The 19,729-nt window shown below is 45.5% G+C and overlaps 1 protein-coding gene across 6 annotated transcripts in view; it reads left to right on the top strand.

Moving 5' to 3' along the window:
- grm8a (glutamate receptor, metabotropic 8a) overlaps positions 1–19,729 on the top strand; it is a 439,481-nt gene that overhangs the window by 401,863 nt on the left and 17,889 nt on the right. For all 6 annotated transcript variants that reach the window (XM_079494665.1, XM_079494666.1, XM_079494668.1 and 3 more), the window contains 3 exons: positions 3,918–4,064; positions 10,051–10,472; positions 13,416–13,782. In XM_079494665.1, the coding sequence (XP_079350791.1) occupies positions 3,918–4,064; positions 10,051–10,472; positions 13,416–13,782 (936 nt within the window). The remainder of the gene's footprint in view (positions 1–3,917; positions 4,065–10,050; positions 10,473–13,415; positions 13,783–19,729) is intronic.

A 19,729-nucleotide genomic window follows, 5' to 3' on the forward strand; every position in this document is an offset into this window, starting at 1 on the left:
GGGATTATCCAAAAAATAAGAAAAAATAAGTGATTTTTGAATTAAGTGAAATCACTGAATATACCTTTAAGCTCAGCTTGACGCCGCAGGACTGATTGCCTACACCTGGCCTACAGGGCATTCGTCTACAGTATATACAGTACGTGTGCCAACTTCAAACTCGTTTGGAATCGGATATGCAGTTATCCAGAACTACAGATCCAACCCATATGCCCATATTTGGGCATGCTGATATACAGGGTATGGGTATACTATTGACATCATGTAGAATCTCCATATATGGATATAAAAGCGACACATGTAGACAGACAAATACAGAGATTTCCATATCTGGTCTGGGCAAAAAAGGGACAGACGGACGGGTACTGTACAACGAGTATACTCTGACAGTGGTGGAAAAGAAAATTGTTTTACTTAAGTAAAAGTACCAATACTGCAATTTAGAACTACTACATACTAAGTATGGAATTGAAAATGTACTTGAGTAAAAGTAAAAAAATATCGGCATCAAAATGTACTTAAAGTACTAAAAGTAAAATTACTCATTGTACAGAATGTCCCATTTCACAAGTTCAAAATGTGTCCAGTTAATTCTAACATTTCTGGTTCACATGAGAGGTAACAGGTCTGATACAGGGGGTAATTGAATGATTGGTGGTGTCACCCAACTTTATTTATAGAGGAAGTGACACAGGGAATGGGGATCAAATGGACAAACGAACCTAGGTGCCAGGGTGCACATTTGATAGAGAGGAGCTCCGAGGCGCCAGATAGGGCTACCGGTTAAACCACTATCCAAGGTTTAACACGTAGTATCTGCAGCCAAGGCAAAGGACAATCGAGCCATCGGGAACAGGAACGCGCTGTTGCTGCCGTTGGATATTGATCGCTTGGAATCACAGTGTGCGTGGAGGCGAACAGCGTCAGAGACGTCACGTCAATACTGGTGAGATCATTCCAAACGTTTGGTCCTTGTTGGATTATAGTACCCCGAACTCGCCGCTCAGCGTGGAGCGGTCTTTTCATTCTGTGTGGATTACGAGGAACTTTAAAAGGCTCTATAGTGCGCGTGCACGGCGAGAAGAGGAATGACGCGGGTGCTATTCATAATACTGTGGGCGAGCGGTAGCGTGCCGCTAGCACCGTATGAACTGTGTTTATTGTTTACGTTTGGCTGGGACTGGGACTCATTTGGGTTGGGAGGGGGGTTGAGTTGTGATTATTGATTGTTGATTCTGGTTGTTTCCCAATGTAAACTGTGTGTATGTATTGCCATTCTGTTTGCTCAACGACATCCTTTGGTGGCTTCTATATAAAATACCACAGAGTTAACCCGACGATCCCGCTGTTTTTTCCTTTAGCAATAATTATCCTTTCAATGTAAAAGGCCGATTGTTACAGTTGAATGTATGTTTTCTAATCAAAATTAAAATCGCCAAAGTAACTAGTAACTAAAGTTTTCAAATGATTGTAGTAAAGTAAAAGTAAAAAAATTGGCTCTGAGATGTAATGGAGTAGAAGTAAAAGTACTGGAAGTTGGAAATACTCAAGTAAAGTACAAATACCTCAAAATTGTACTTAAGTACAGTACTAAAGTAAAAGTACTTAGTTACTTTCCACCACTGTACTCTGACAACTCCTCCAACGCTGTGTATTCCTGCACTCGGTGATCTTGGTACATGGAAATTGATTTATTGAAGATTCTGACTTTCAAATGTACACATTTTCAGTGCATTGTTGTATTGTGCTTTTTTGCTTTGGCAATGTAAACGTATGTTTTCTCATGCCAATAAAGGCCATTGAATTGAATTGAATTGAAATTGGGATCGGTGGTGCGACGTGGGAGAAGATGTGAAGGCCACGTAGTGGCCCAAACTTTTAGTATTATACTTATTGCTCTCCAGTTCTCCAGTAATTTGACTGAGCAACGCTCACAGTAGAGTAATATTTAGAATATATAGAAGTATACTTTGACTCAAGTACTACTGCACATACCCACATGGAGCAGGTGGAGCTTGTAATGGCTCCAGAGTAACACCATAGTATTCAGTAGCCAGTTCAGTCATCATTAAAAGTTTATGACTCAGACTAATTTATTTAGGAGAGTGCATTCATACTGTGTGTGTGTGTGCGTGTGTGTGTGTGTGTGTGTGTGTGTGTGTGTGTGCCACATATGCCTCAATGAGCATCATTAATATTGTCGTACTAAGCTAGCCTGGAACAAACTTCAAATAAGTATCTCAAACATGGCAGCAAACCATACCATCCCGCTCACCACCATGACTGTTTGTGGAGGAGAGAAACAGCTTGGCGCGCAGCTGCTGAAGTGCAAAACGCAACGCATTAGCAGACGCTTAACAGCCTCGGCTTTCTGTGTACCTGCAGAAAAATGGCGGCGTGCAGGGGCGATTTGGAGAGCGATTAGCAAGGAGCGACTCGCGTGAAGCTGCAAGGCACAAAGCTAACACCAGCCACTATGCGAAACCCTGGAATCAGACGCTAATCAGATGTGGCACAAATAAGCCATCTGGATTTCCGTGTGTGTGTGTGTGTGTGTGTGACACGACACTGTATGTTGTATGCATAACAATACACAATGTGGTTCATTGTGTACCCATACTGTAGCTCGATGGGTGTGTGTGACTGTGTGTAATTCTCTGAGGTGTGTATTGTTTGCAGTGCACATATGCATGTGTCATATAATGCATCTTACAGGATGTGTGTGTGTGTATTGAACTCCATTGTTGTATTTTCCCTGAGGTATTGTATGTACTGGGATGTGTGCATGTGTGTGTGTGTGTGTGTGTCATAAACTCTATAATTGTACCCCTAAGGTTTTTCCGTTGCCCACGGTAGAGTCTCAGTATCGTGGGAAAGCTCGGTTTAAAACTGGGATAAACTGTACCACACACACACACACACACACACACACACACACACACACACACACACACACACACACACACACACACACACACACACACACACACACACACACACACACACCTATCTATAAATGGCACAGATTATTATGTGTATACTGTCCGACGTGTATGTATGTGTCCACATGTCTCGAGAACGGTGTGCGTCCCTCAAACACGTCCATTGTGTATGTTTTTTGTGACAAGCGGACGAAATCGAATCCATTTGTTTACATCCCCGTCGTGGCTCAACGGCATTCCAATAATACGCTTCAGGAGTGGGTGTACAGTTTTGGTCCAATCAGACAGTTTTTTATTCAACACGAACAGCAGTGATTCGGTCGGCATAGGCATACCTACGGGATCTTCTTTCTACACAAATTAGTCAAAACAAAACAATTGTTTTTTTTTTTTTAATTAAAAAGAAAACCGCATGAATTTTCCTGATGTCATAAGCTGTCAGAATCAGCTTTTGTTGCGTTGGTTTATGTGCTAAAAGAGTGACTTTGAGAGCTGTTTCCCAGTTACAATGGAAGTCAATGAGCGACTTTTATTTTATTTCTTAAATTGCGAATAAACAACACAACGGAGCGAAATAACTCCTAAGAAAACAACCCAAACCTCTCAAAAAGTGGTCTTACCCTTTAACTCCATTGGACCGTTAACTGTCTGCTAAAACAGCTAACTCCACCACCTCTCCCCCTCTCATGCAAGTAATTGACAATATAAGTCACAACACCAACTATGATGAGGCAGTATTGCGCCGTTTTCAAAATATAAGGTTTTCTTCATTTCAAGAAAAAAAATCTGAAAAATGAACATTTTGGTGGAGCAGAGATATTAACATTGTCTCCTCTTCCCTTTTCCATGTCTGCTCTTTCCTTCCTTCCTTCCTTCCTTCCTTCCATCTTCCAACCTCCTCGCGTTCCCATCCTCTTTTTCACCTCTGCTCTCCTGTCCTTTGCTTCTTTCTCTCTTGGCGTGCTCTCATTCCAGGTGGAGGCCATGCGTTGGAAGACAGGAGACCCCGCTCTCCCACCCTCCGTGTGCAGTCTGCCGTGTCGGAGAGGAGAGAGGAAGAAGGTGGTGAAAGGAGTCCCGTGCTGCTGGCACTGTGAACGCTGTGAGGGCTACCACTATCAGGTATATTACAGTCTGTTGCACTACACCAGGGGTTCTCAACCCGTGGGTCGCGACCCCTCGGGGGGTCGCCAAATTATTTTAGGGGGTCCCCAAATTATTTTCAAAAAAGAGGAAAAAAAAAAAGATTTTTTTTTTTTTTTTTTTTAATCACGGCCCCGGCCAAAAACGTTGAGAACCCCTGCACTACACTACATTGTGGTATTGGTGCTTTCACTCAAGTAAAGAAATCTCTTCTTCCACCACAACAACTTAAAACAATTAAGGCAGGCCAGGTGTGATTACCCACACCGAACAATGAAATATCCACTTCTGCTGTAGCCTGATTATCAGACTGTAGCTTTCTTGAAGCTTCAGTCTGACATTGTCTCCTGTCTGAGCGATTTCAAGGGGGAGGGGATTAGAATTTTCCTCAACCAGTAGCCATTGGTGTTGTTTTTCCCTCCTTCCTCTGTGTGTTGCGCTACGTGATGACGCTGAAAAAGGGACTCGGCACTGATTGGTTAGACCCACCCCCACCACCGATTCTCATTGGATAATACATTTTTGTACCGAAGAAATTATAGGTTCACAGTGCAACACCAGACCAAGAGACACAGTCCACTCAGAGAGTGGGCGGGGTCTTTGGGCTGGATCCAGGCTACTTCTGCTGTCTCAATGCCATTCTCGTTCCGCTCTTGTCAACATGGTACATGGCGGGAGTATACGTACCATTCACGCCCTCATCCAATGGATACGATTATATTGACTTTAGAATGCATTGACACATTAGCAAAGCATACTTTAGGATTGGATTGGCTAGGAGTGCAGGATGCCTTGTTCCAAAGAGTTTTGAGATGTGAATATGGAATTCCTCTGGGGGGGGGGGGGTGTACGTACGTGCGTGTGTGTGTGTGTGTGTGTGTGTGTGTGTGTGTGTGTGTGTGTGTGTGTGTGTGTGTGTGTGTGTGTGTGTGTGTGTGTGTGTGTGTGTGTGTGTGTGTGTGTGTGTGTGTGTGTGTGTGTGTGTGTGTGTGTGTGTGTGTGCGCGCGCGCGGTGTTTAGGATTAAAGTCTTACACTTTCCACGTAACGTTCAACTTAAACCAAATTGAATGCTGAAAATAACTGTACCCAACAACAGCGCACAGGGCCAAGAGGCAAAGAACCCGAGTCGACTATATAGTCGCCAATAACACCACGGTTTCATACTGTTGCCCTTCCATCAAATGCATACTGATAAGGGAAACACCGAGTGCACATTATCCTGATGTATAGTTCTTGCTAGGTGAGTGGGAGCAAATGGCGGCGCTTATCAGGGAACAGTTTATTTCCGTGGTGTGAGAGTTTGTAAACCTTTTGCTCCAGGCTGCAGAAAATGCAGAATGTAAATGTGTTGTAGCAAGAATGAGACCAAGTTTGGTTGTGACTGACTGTGACTCTTCAGCAGTGCTTAATTTCTCATTTCTTAGGTGCCGGAGCTCGGGTGCGTGCACGTGCGCGTGCACGCACACGTGCACGCACATATTCACGCACACGTGCACGCACATGCACGCGCAAAATTCAGCCCACCCATCAGAACACAATAGAGTAGGCATATAGACGTTTTTATACAGTGGGGTCCCATATCTTTCTTCCACAATCTCAAAATGGTCTCTATGGGTCCCCAGAGGTACCTCTGTTAGACACACCCACAGACACACCCCCAGATTATCAGCCACACCCACAGGTTTATTTTAATATGTGGAGTGGCTATTCAACCACCAGGTGGCTTCAACCCATGATGAGCAGAGCTCCACTGAGTCTTAGCTTCTAGCAATATGCAGTGGTGGAAAAAGTATCACATTTTGTACTTGAGTAAAAGTATCAATACTGCAATATAGAAATACATTGAAATACATACTGTTACAAGTAACAGTCCGGTATTTAACATTTACTTGAGTAAAAGTACAAAAGTATTGGTATGAAAGTGTACTTAAAGTACCAAAAGTAGAAAGAACTCATTGTGCAGAATGTCCCATTTCAAGTTTTCAAATGTGAACAAATCTTTTGAAAATAGCAGATCTACAAGCTCATAATGTGGCACATCACGACGTATTGTGAGCTTGTAGATCCGCTATTTTCAAGTCTACTATACTGAGGAAGTGGTTAATGCATTTCTTTTTTATACTAATCACAATCTCCAAAGTAACTAGTAACTAAAGTTTTCAAATACATGTAGTGGTGTACAAATACAATATTTGCCTCTGAGTGGAGTAGAAGTAAAAGTATTGGTAATTATGAATACTAAAGTAAAGTACAAATGCCTCAAAATTGTAAAGTACAGTACTTAAGTAAATGTACTTAGTTACTTTCCACCACTGTGGAATGGTGAGTGACTTTAAATTAATAGGTTTATCATGCAGGCCAAAATAGGACTTTTTGTCCTAAGTCAATGGTTTTGTGATGTCATCAGGAGTAAGTCATCAGTAACAGTTTATATTTACCCCTGACTGTCACTATAAGGCTCTTTGAATATGCTTTCTCAAAGCCTGTATCTGTTTAAGATTAATAAAACAAGTTTAAGTTTGAATCCTATTTAATTCAATGTAATCAACTGACAGACAGTGTTACCGATATATCAATAGACATACATTGTTATAAACGTTTTTGGTGAAATTATTAAGAAATATCACTTTTTTTAGGCCTACCTAAAAAAATCACGTAGGCCATTATTTTAAGAAGAAGACAACATTGAAGTTACATAATGGACACATTCCTTTGTTTTGTTTTGTCTTGTTTGATTATTGTTCCATGACACATTCATTTGGAAAACTGCTTTGGGGTTGAGCAGTGAATATACTGAGGGTGGAACCCCCGCTCCCCCACTCTCTCTGTAGCCTCTGTAGTAGGCCTGTCTTTAAATGTTCTGATGAATTGAAAATGGAGGACCCTGAAGTAACAAGTCTTAAGCTTTTTCTGGTTTTATACTCGTAGCAGTCAGATTTTGTATTGACCTGCATGTGTAGGCTACTTTCGTTTGTACTGGCTACCCATTCTACAAACGGAATAACATTTCCAATCAGTCAATCAATAACATTTGCAGCAGCAGTTTACACAGGGGCCCGCCGGCTCACAACACACAACTACAGTAGGCATTTGCAGTTCAGTTGGCACAGCGACTCAACGTTATATTAGATACTGTATAAAATATAGTATTAAGTTAGGGTGGCCAGAACAGTACGCAATGCTAAATACCTGCATGCGCATTGTTGTTGTCCTTATCCAAGTTCCTCCTCCGCCTCCTCCCACCTCCTCCTCCTCCTCCTCCTCCTCCGATGACAACTCAATAATGCTACTAGGCTACTACTTAATTCTGTACTAGTCTTGTTTTATTTCGGGCCCACCAAAGCAAGCGTTATGATATTCGATTATGATCGAGCCATGTTGTAAAGCCGGGTGTCTTTGCGAGATTTGGCAATGCAGTCAGTTCTGTTCATAAGAACTCACCAAAACGCATGCTGTCCCCAAGGCTAAACTCCAAGTAGCAGTTAATCTATTGCTCCATAAAAGTACGAAAGTTCCATATTCCATATGCAAATTGCAAAAGTCGAGTTGTTTTTATTTACGCATCCGACACCGTTAACAGTGAGGCGTCAAGCCTCACGACGCCGGGGTTCCATAGCCACCTATTTCCTCTCAAAACGGGCACACATTTCAAAATAAGAGTGTTTTTTTGTTTGTACTTGCAATGCGATCATTCAAGCCATGTTTTATTTTGGAATCGTACTGGAAATAGAAGTAACTATGACGAGGAAGAAGCCTAGTTGACTTGAAAATGAAACTAAAATAATAATAGAGACGTATTATATTGTAATGTGCATTTGGGGTGGCGGAGCGCCCTCTACAGCTACCGGAGCTGCCTCTACAGGTGGGGGAGCTCAAGTGACAGGTACCGGAGCTGAGTTCCGCCAAGCTCCGGCTGAAATTAAGCACTGCTCTTCAGCAGAGACTTTGGAGACCGGCATGTAATTATGGACTCATGATTAACCATGCAATGGTAATCAATATGTGCCCGGTCCCAGCGAAAGGTTCCTCATTTAGGGACTTTTGAAATGAGCAAAATAGGTCAATATTTCTTCTTGAATGTTTAAGAACCCTCTCATTATAATAGATACCAATTTCAGAAGCATTAAATAGTTGACATGAATTTGTAAACAGACCTCTGTTTTGTGTGTGTTTCGTCAGACCAGTGCTGTCAAACTGTTAAATCTGGCAGCCAGATTTGGTAAAACGCGACTTAACAAGCAATACAGACCAGTTGTGCAAGTGCGAACGTTCCACATTCACTTCCACGATAACAAATGCAGTTCATTATTAAGATTTGTTACTTTAATTATTGGTTTTAGGACTTAGACTTAATGTCCTTATTTGCCGTCGTTATTTGAGAGCAGTGAGAAAGCATTAGTTTGTTGACATTACCAACCACAACGTTACCAACTCAAGTCTCACATCATGAGGCGTTGTGAGTTTGTAACTCTACTATTTTCAGCTAATGTTCCCCTCAGAAAAGGGGAACTGCTTGATGACACTTTCTGCTTGTTTTACAAGCATAAAGCCTCATCGGCTGGCACAGCATTGCTTGGGTTATTGCACTCATGTCTTTGCGATATGTCGTGTCTTTGCGATATGTCGATCACTGTTACTCCAATATCAAACTGCGAAGAATCCAGTGTTACTCAGAATGTACTACTTTCGCCTTTATTTTATTTTATATTTTTATGGAGGGACAGACAGTAGGCTGACAGGAAATGGGGAGAGAGATGGGGGGAAGACATGCAGTAAAGGCCGTCGGGATCGGGAGTTGAACCCGCGGCACACTGCCAGACTGGATTACCAGCCAAGGTGCCTGGACCACTGAGCCATGGCCCAGGCAGAATGTACTACTTTACCACAAATGTGTCAGTCCATGTCAGCCCAATGACGGATGACACAAACAGTGACACAATCTTGTCCCCAGTCGCGTAGAAGTGCAGGAGTCTTGTCTGGAAGTGACACTTTACACTTGTTGCTCCATTAGCAGTGAATGATTGATGTGTCAATATTATGGACTGTGAGATGCCACAGTGGCCCGCCTCCTATACGGACACGCACGCACGCACGCACGCACGCACGCACGCACGCACGCACGCACACAGCACCTGCAACACAGCTGCTGATCAATTTGTGGGCAGACAGAAGGCGTTGGCTGTTTTTCGCGATTTATTAAATGCATCGCTCTTGTTAATTATAGCTTTTGGGGGATGTGCGGGGCAGGGGAGGGCTTAGGGTAGAAAAACAGCTATTTAGCTGCCTGTCAACCTTCTAAGAACTGGCTCAGCAGACCGAGCGAGCAAGCAGGCGAGCACAGCTGTTCTCAAGCGTTTGGGTTGCATATCCCAGGGCCTGCACAATTTTGGAAGTCAGGCATACCCAATCAGAATGGAATATGACAAATCCGGCCGATACATCAGCAGTTTGCCTACGTTTTTTTTGGTAAGAGTGATGGCAAAGAGTGTGTTTTGAAGAAAACACAAAAATCTGATCTCGCACAATTTTGATTCTACTACAAAATACGACACACACACACACGCACACGCACACGCGCACACACACACACACACACACACACACACACACACACACACACACACACACACACACACACACACACACACACACACAGAGAGAGAGAGGGGCCAGGGAGGAGTACAGTACAGTACAGCACCACTCACTTGAGACGGGTCTGATTTTTATCCTTTCTTTTACCTTTCTCTCTATCACTTGCATACGGTACTCTCTTCTCTCTGTTTATATCCTGTTTCTATTATTTCTCTCTCTCTCTCTCTCTCTCTCTCTCTCTCTCTCTCTCTCTCTCCCTCCCTCATATCTCACTAACTCTGTCCTTTTCTCCCCATCCCTCTCCTTCTCCTCCACCTCCTCTTTACCCCTCGTTCGCTCTCTCTGTCTCCCTCTCGCCATCCCTATGCCAGGCGTCAGAGTTCTCCTGTGATTTGTGTCCGTACGAGATGCGTCCCAACGCCACCCGGACGGGCTGCGACTCCATCCCCATCATCAAGCTGGAGTGGCACTCGCCGTGGGCCGCCATCCCCGTCTTCGTCTCGGTGCTGGGCATCATGGCCACCTGCTTCGTGGTGGTCACCTTCGTGCGGCACAACGACACGCCCATCGTGCGCGCGTCGGGCCGCGAGGTGAGCTACGTGCTGCTGACGGGCATCTTCCTGTGCTACGTCATCACCTTCCCGATGATCGCCGCGCCCGGCGTGGGCGTGTGCTCCCTGCGTCGCATATTCCTGGGCCTTGGCATGTGCTTCAGCTACGCAGCGCTGCTCACCAAGACCAACCGAATACACCGCATCTTTGAGCAGGGCAAGAGGTCTGTGACGGCACCCAGGTGAGCAGGGAGGAGGGGGCTGAGTGGTGGTGAGTGGAAGTGCAGTTGGGGTCAGCGTCATTATTCTGCCGCGCGTTGGTCCGACTTGCCCCATTACTAACCCTCTCCGAACCGTAAGCCAAGCGGCACGCAACGCCAGGTTGTCAGACTAATGCAGAGCGTCGGAATTGCAAGCGTATCCTGTGCATGTTAGGGTGTGTATACTTAACCCATTTAGGCCTGACGTAAAAAAAATAAAATAAAAAGTCCTGAAAGAATATATATTCAAAGATTTGTGCCGCATTTTCACGATTTTTCGAAAATAGCAGACCTACAAGCTCGTAGCACGCCACTCGGTGGCGCGCTATGAGCTTGTAGATCTGCTATTTTTCAATAGCTAAGGCATAACATAAACGCTTTAAACACCAAAGGGGTTCCCGCCCCAAAATGCGTTAAAGGTATATTCAGTGATTTGACTTAATTCAAATATCACTTATTTTTTCTTTTTTTCTGGATAATCCTCCCTACTATAGAGTGTGCTGACCATATAAGGAGTTCCTCCCTGTCGCCAGTGAGCCCCTGGGGTCAAAAAACCCTAGTTTCAGTTTTGGTGGCGGGTGGCAAAGCCTTCATCCAATCAGGATGAGAGGGGCCTTCCTCCAATCATGATCGAGTGGGGGCGGGCCTTGGTGCACATGCTGTTGGCCTGTTGCACTTCCCCCCACTGTAGAGCGTGCATGTGCACATTTTGTTACCGGGGCGGACTGGGTGGTTTTCCAAATCACCCAAATCACTGAATGCTCCTTTAAGCAATATTACATGTGAATGGTGTGCGTTATCGTGATTATTTGCACGCCAGTGATCCGCCTCGTTCAGAAAGCGTCACACAAAAATGTTGAAATGACACACGCGGTTATCACGAAGGACGGAAAGCACGATGTATGGAGAACGGAGGTGACTGGAGAACGGCGCCGGAGAGGTCGACCGAAGACGACCTCTAGTGAGAGATGCAATAAAACCCTGCGGTGTTCTTCTGGTGTTGGGTCGTCCCTTTTCATTAGGACTACCCTGTCGGTCCGTTAGCACCAGCCGGGCTGAATCCGCAGCTATGTGTCACACTTATGAACGTATACCAACCGGCACACCAGTGAGTGTTAACACATTTTGGGCGGGAACCCCTTTTGGTGTTTTAAACATTATGTTATAATTTAGCTATTGAAAAATAGCAGATCTACAAGCTCATAGCGCGCCACCGAGTGGCGCGTTATGAGCTTGTAGATCTGCTATTTTTGAAAAAATCGTGAAAATGTAACAACATTGGAATATATATTCAGTATATATTTCAGATGGGGGTCGGCGACCAAACGCATATCATTTTTGTATACATACATATGAGGTTTTTCAGAAAACTGTCAGGATTTAGAAGGCATTTGTAGAATTGTTCCCAGGTCAAAATGGGTTAATGGACATTTTGACCTCCCACATTCTCACTGATCTCAGAGTATAGACTGTGTCTTTGTGCCTTATTATAACAACTACACGTATACATGCAAGACCTGAATGAACTAATACAGGGGTTCTCAACCCGTGGGTCGCGACCCCTCGGGGGGTCGCCAAATTATTTTAGGTGGTCCCCAAATTATTTTAAAAAAAAAGAAAAAAAAAAGAAATTTTTTTTATTTATTTTTTTCACGATTTTTCAAAAATAGCAGACCTACTATCTGCTATTTTTCAATAGCTAAATTATAACAATGCTTAAAACATCAAAAGGGGTTCCCGCCCAAAATGGTTTAAGGTAGCAGTCAATTTATATTGGGGGTCGGGAGGGGGCGGGCGGGGGTCCCGAGACATTGCCAAAGCATTTCCGGGGGTCCCCGGCCAAAAACGTTGAGAACCCCTGAACTAATACACCTTCTCTTCTTTTTTTCAAATGTATGTTTTGCCTTGCTCCCAGGTTTTGTAAACAAACATTGCACAGTGTAGATATGACGAGTAAATATACAAAGCCGATTACAGAAATATACAAAGAAACAGGACATTGAAAAGTGTTGAAAAATGTATGAACATTTTCAATCAGGTTTTATTTATTTTGCCCAAAATACACAAAATAGGGACCTTGAAAGCGGTTGAAAGAGTGCGTCAGTGTGGACATAGGAACGGAAATATGACATTTCTGTTAAATTTCATCCACCGAGGAAAACTACTCTAACCATTATGTCAAATAATTGCGACCGGGCGATCATCCACTCAACCCATTTAAACTGGGAAAGCATCTGTATAATTTGTATAAAGCATTATTTTAAACTTGGCAAAAAATAGCAGAAATACAAGCTCATGGCTCATCGCACTCTGGGAGCTTTTCTGAAAAGGGTTTCGATTTAGAAGACATGTTTAGAACCGGCCTCGGGTCTTAATGGGTTTACTTTAAACCATCTAGTGAAACGGACTCGAGTTACATATTTGTTTTTCCATCCATGTGTGCGTGTGCGTGTGCGTGTGCGTGTGCGTGTGCGTGTGTGTGTGTGTGTGTGTGTGTGTGAAATAGCATCTCTGCTTAATCCGGTGTATTTACGCTACATAAATATGCTCTGTCCCGTCTAAATAAACAAATAAAGTAGTGTGTGCCATGACTTTGCAGATGTAACTTTAATGCACCTATAATATTTGTGTCCTTGTATGCATCCTTTGTGTGGACATAAATAAATGGTTAACCCATTTTGGGCGGGAACCCCTTTTGGTGTTAGCGTTATGTTATGCTTTAGCTATTGAAAGATAGCAGATCTACAAGCTCATAGCGCACCACCGAGTGGCGCGCTACGAGCTTGTAGGTCTGCTATTTTTGAAAAATCGAAGAACGACTGACACAGAAACATAGCTTTTTCAGAAAACTGTCAGGATGTAGAAGACATTTTTAGAATCTGATCTCAGGTCAAAATGTGTGTGTCATGTGCGTCCGTCCCCCAGGTTCATCTCGCCGGCCTCCCAGCTGGCCATCACCTTCTCGCTGATCTCGGTGCAGCTGCTGGGCGTGCTGGTGTGGTTCGCCGTGGACCCGCCGCACACCGTGGTGGACTACGGCGAGCAGCGCACGCAGGACCCGTCGACGGCGCGCGGCGTGCTCAAGTGCGACATCTCGGACCTGTCACTCATCTGCTCCCTGGGCTACTCCATCCTGCTGATGGTCACGTGCACCGTGTACGCCATCAAGACGCGCGGCGTGCCCGAGACCTTCAACGAGGCCAAGCCCATCGGCTTCACCATGTACACCACCTGCATCATCTGGCTGGCCTTCATACCCATCTTCTTTGGAACGTCGCAGTCCGCGGAGAGGGTGAGCGAAGCTCGCGCGTGTGTGTGTGTGTGTGTGTGTGTTAGAATTTGAGAAACAGACTGTGAAGACCATTTTCCATGGTCCTCACAAGATATATAGGTCTATGGTTGTTTTTTGGTTAAAACAAATATTTTTAGAATAGCGTTTCATTTAGGAAAGATTCAGGTGAAGTTTTAAACGTATTGGCTACTTAATAAGCAGAGATTGATCTGCAAAGTTGTCCGCTATTTGTCCTCACAAGTATAGTAGCCTATGTCATAATCCGACCCGTGGGGCCCTGACAAAGTTGAGTAGGACACGGTGTTAGTGCAAAAAGTAACAATATTTATTTACAGAAATGCCAAAATAAAGCATACGAAAAGGTAAGGTGCAAGAGTGTTGTCAGAAATGTGTGGATGTGTGATCAATATGTGATGTGGGGGTGTTGTAACGTGTGTGTGAAGTCAATCAAAGGGAACTAGAGGGAAGGAAGCAAAAGGGCACATCTGGGGGGAGAGAGAGAGAGAGAGAGAGAGAGAGAGAGAGAGAGAGAGAGAGAGAGAGAGAGAGAGAGAGAGAGAGAGAGAGAGAGAGAGAGAGAGAGAGAGAGAGAGAGAGAGAGAGAGAGAGAGAGAGAGAGAGAGAGAGAGAGAGAGAGAGAGAGAGAGAGAGAGAGAGAGAGAGAGAGAGAGAGAGAGAAATGGATGGATGGATGGATGGATGGATGGATGGATGGATGGATGGCACCCACTCTTGGTAACCTCAGGTTGACTACAGCAGGGGTTCTCAACACGTGGGTCGCGACCCCTCGGGGGGGTCGCCAAATTATTTTAGGGGGTCCCCAAATTATAAAAAAAAAAAAAAAAAAATCTACAATGAGCTTGTAGATCTACAATCTACAAGCTCATAGCGCGCCACTCGGTGGCGCGCTATGAGCTTGTAGATCTGCTATTTTTAAATATCTAAATTAGAACAATGCTTAAAACACCAAAAGGGGTTCCCGCCCAAAATGGTTTAAGGTTATTGTAGCAGGAGGGGGCGGGGCGGGGGTCCCGAGACGTTGCCAAAGCATTTTCGGGGGTCCCCGGCCAAAAACATTGAGAACCCCTGGACTACAGGCTGCCCTACAGGATCTGTGGGAGAAACACACACACAGGGGATTACACCATAATACACACACAATGCAGGCCCTGGCCTGCAGGCCAGGCCAACGGGGCCGTGACAAATAATACAAACATGCGTGTGCGTGCTATAGGCTATAGCGTGCGTGTTGTCGAGTGCATTTGTCAAGTCAATTTGCACGTACCTGTAAATCACCCTCTGTATATTTACCCATTCTAACGGTTAGGTGCAGTGCAGGGATCATTACGGGGTCGGGAGCAGCTGGGCAGTTATAGGGGAGGTGGCTGGAGTTTGTGTGTCAGTCCTCTCCCCAAGACCTATACAGTATAATCCAATGCATATATGTCAAACTCAAGGCCCGGGGGCCAAATCAGGCCCGTGGATGAATTATCTTTGGCCCGCGGGATGATATTTAATTAGTATTAGAACTGGCCCTCTGGTATATTGCACGGACCACCATAATACTACAAGTCCGACAATTCACTGCGAGTGCATTGGCACATATCACATACTATGAAATCAGTGATTGGTGAGGATCATAGAACAGGAAACTGAGCTTAATAATAATGCATTTTCAGTTTTAAATGCATTTACTTTTTTGCTGTTTGCCTGGGACGTCCTCATGACCGCGGTGCCCGTGTGTTGAAACCTCGACCGATTTCTTTATTTTGGCCCACTGTGTATTTGAGTTTGACATCCCTGATCCAATGGATTACAGACTCGCACCACCATGACAGGCTGTGGGTTGAGCACCACCATGCACACCAGACCAGACAGGCTGTGGGTTGAGCACCACCATGCACAGGAGACCAGACAGGCTGTGGGTTGAGCACCACCATGCACAGGAGACCAGACAGGCTGTGGGTTGAGCACCACCATGCACACCAGACCAGACAGGCTGTGGGTTGAGCACCACCATGCACACACCAGACCAGACAGGCTGTGGGTTGAGCACCACCATGCACACACCAGACCAGACAGGCTGTGGGTTGAGCACCACCATGCACACACCAGACCAGACAGGCTGTGGGTTGAGCACCACCATGCACACACCAGACCAGACAGGCTGTGGGTTGAGCACCACCATGCACACAGGAGACCAGACAGGCTGTGGGTTGAGCACCACCATGCACACAGGAGACCAGACAGGCTGTGGGTTGAGCACCACCATGCACACAGGAGACCAGACAGGCTGTGGGTTGAGCACCACCATGCACACACCAGACCAGACAGGCTGTGGGTTGAGCACCACCATGCACAGGAGACCAGACAGGCTGTGGGTTGAGCACCACCATGCACACAGGAGACCAGACAGGCTGTGGGTTGAGCACCACCATGCACACACCAGACCAGACAGGCTGTGGGTTGAGCACCACCATGCACACACCAGACCAGACAGGCTGTGGGTTGAGCACCACCATGCACACACCAGACCAGACAGGCTGTGGGTTGAGCACCACCATGCACACACCAGACCAGACAGGCTGTGGGTTGAGCACCACCATGCACACAGGAGACCAGACAGGCTGTGGGTTGAGCACCACCATGCACACAGGAGACCAGACAGGCTGTGGGTTGAGCACCACCATGCACACGCTGGACCAGACAGGCTGTGGGTTGAGCACCACCATGCACACAGGAGACCAGACAGGCTGTGGGTTGAGCACCACCATGCACACGCTGGACCAGACAGGCTGTGGGTTGAGCACCACCATGCACAGGAGACCAGACAGGCTGTGGGTTGAGCACCACCATGCACACGCTGGACCAGACAGGCTGTGGGTTGAGCACCACCATGCACAGGAGACCAGACAGGCTGTGGGTTGAGCACCACCATGCACACGCTGGACCAGACAGGCTGTGGGTTGAGCACCACCATGCACACGAGACCAGACAGGCTGTGGGTTGAGCATGTCGAGCCCAACTCCTGGCTGTTCCCTGCATGTACTGTATGTCAGGGGTTCTCAACCCGTGGGTCGCGACCCCTCGGGGGGTCGCCAAATTTTCACGATTTTTAAAAAATAGCAGACCTACAAGCTCGTAGCGCGCCACTCGGTGGCGCGCTATGAGCTTGTAGATCTGCTATTTTTCAATAGCTAAATTATAACAATGTTTAAAACACCAAAAGGGGTTCCCGCCCAAAATGGTTTAAGGTTATTGTAGCAGTCAATTTATATTGGGGGTCGGGAGGGGGCGGGGCGGGGGTCCCGAGAAATTGCCAAAGCATTTCCGGGGGTCCCCGGCCAAAAACGTTGAGAACCCCTGCTGTATGTGGTACTTACAGTATAGCTCCCAAGTTTGTGCAAAATTGCTGAGAGACAGCACTGTCGTTTATATCTCACTACTACAGTGTGAGAGTACATTTGTGACCAGATTTGACTGAGAGACTGCCATCGCGCAAATTCCAGCTTTTCACCAGAGGAGAAACTTTTTTTTTTTTTTTTTTTTCAAAATGAGTTAATATCACAGGCAGACTCTTCACATACTAGAGCATGTCTGGAATAAGTGTCAGAGCTGAAATGTAAATATGAAATAAATGCTTAAACTAGGTGCTAGGTGTAATGTTAGAGACCACAGAAGTGAACCTTTTAAGTCTGTTTTCTCAATTTAATCGCAATGTAAACGTATGTTTTCTCATGCCAATAAAGGCCATTGAATTGAATTGAATTGAAATTGGGATCGGTGGTACGACGTGGGAGAAGATGTGAAGGCACTACGTGGCCCAAACTTTTAGTATTATACTTCCAGTTCTCCAGTAATTTGACTGAGCAACGCTCACAGTAGAGTAATATTTGACCAGAAGTATACTTTGACTCAAGTACTACTGCACATACCCACATGGAGCAGGTGGAGCTTGTAATGGCTCCAGAGTAACACCATAGTATTCAGTAGCCAGTTCAGTCATCATTAAAAGTTTATGACTCAGACTAATTTATTTAGGCGTGTGTGTGTGTGTGTGTGTGTGTGTGTGTGTGTGTGTGTGTGTGTGTGTGTGTGTGTGTGTGTGTGTGTGTGTGTGTGTGCGTGTGCGTGTGCGTGTGCGCGTGCGCACTTGCACACATGCAATTGTGTGGCTGGGTGTCTATGCGGTTTTGCTTTCCTTCTGTCCCGACAGAGGGAATATATTGGTCCTTTGCTACACGTGAGACTGTTTTCTCTTCCGTAGCAACACCATTGTTTCCCGTCTGTTGTTTACAAAGAAACAAAGATGTTATTTGGTGTTTGCTCTTTGCTGTCCAGATATATTACCTGTGGCTGTACATTGTACAAGAAGGAAGGGTTTCAGGGACGTGCAGAGAGTGGGGAGAGGCAGGGGCTGAAATCCCGTAAGAGGCAACTTTTGGACAAAAATAGCAGATCTACAAGCTTTGCTATTTTTGAAAAATCGACTGACATAGAAACAGCTTTTTCAGAAAACTGTCGGGATGTAAAAGACCTTTTTAGAATCTGATCTCAGGTCAGAACTCAGCATTACTCTGTTCTTCTTGCAGGCTGCAGCGAGTGACAGGTTGAGGTTGCGATGCGTCTAAAAGGATCCTCTAACGATTTAAAGGTGTTTAGCCTCGTCCTGGTGCTTGTCTGTCAGAGCCTGCCACACAGCGCAGATATATCAGCCCTGTTTTACAAGTCACACACACCCAATCTGTTAAACTGAGACCGTTCAGCTGTGAATACTAATGCCGGTGTTGGACTGGCGCGTGCGCTCGCGCATGCGCACACACACACACACACACACACACACACACACACACGCGCACACACACACACACACACACACACACACACACACACACGCAACACACACACACTCATTGTCCTACAGATTTAACATACTTAACTTACCGTAACATACTTATGTCCTTGATCAGTGATTCTCAACCTCGAACATCTCAAAAGCTTGCCTGACGGGGAAGCTACTCGGTAGATATCCGGCTAGTCTGGATTGATAGAAATCAACGAAAAACACAAGATTCTCAGGATTGACACAGGTGGGTTTAGTACCTAAACACGAGACATCTCGACCTTGGCACAGAATAAATATCATCATTAAAATTGTAGTGTTTTTGCCAATTTTTTGGGGTGGAGGACTTTAAGTACTTAGAGGGTCAACATTTCAGAGCAATGGAGAGTGTGGAAAAGAGGTGAAGAAACGAGTGCAAGCAGGTTGGAATGGATGGAGAAAAGTGTCAGGTGTGATGTGTGGTAGGAAAGTATCAGCAAGAATGAAAGGGAAGGTGTACGAGACGGTGGTGAGACCAGCTACGTTGTATGGTTTAGAGAGACAGTCACAGAGGAAAAGACAGGAAGCAGAGCTGGAGGTAGCAGAGACTCAAATGCTGAGGTTCTCTCTGGGAGTAACAAGAATAGGATCAGGATGGCATGTCGGATGTTTTGGAGATAAAGCCAGAGAGGCCCGACTGGTTTGGACACGTACAGAGGAGGAATATAGTGAGTATATCGGTAGAAGGTTGGAACTGCCAGCCAGGAGGCCTATAGAGGAAGACCAAAGGGAAGGTTTATGGATGTAGTGAAAGAGGACTTGAAGTTAGTTGGTGTGAGAGAAGAGGAGGCGCAGAGGACCGGGTGAGATGGAGGCAGATGATTCGCTGTGGCGACCCCTGAAGGGAAAAGCCAAAAGGAAAAGAAGATGTGGGTGTCCGATTATTTGGCATTTTTGTGAGTTAGCAGTAGCGTGCGTGCGCGTGTGTTCGTGCGTGTGCGCGCGTGTTGAGCCGGCACACACACACACACACACACACACACACACACACACACACACACACACACACACACACACACACACACACACACACACACACACTGGATCTGCATATACTGTATACAT

The sequence above is a fragment of the Electrona antarctica genome (assembly GCF_951216825.1).
Source record: "Electrona antarctica genome assembly, chromosome: 23".
Lineage (NCBI taxonomy): Eukaryota > Metazoa > Chordata > Actinopteri > Myctophiformes > Myctophidae > Electrona > Electrona antarctica.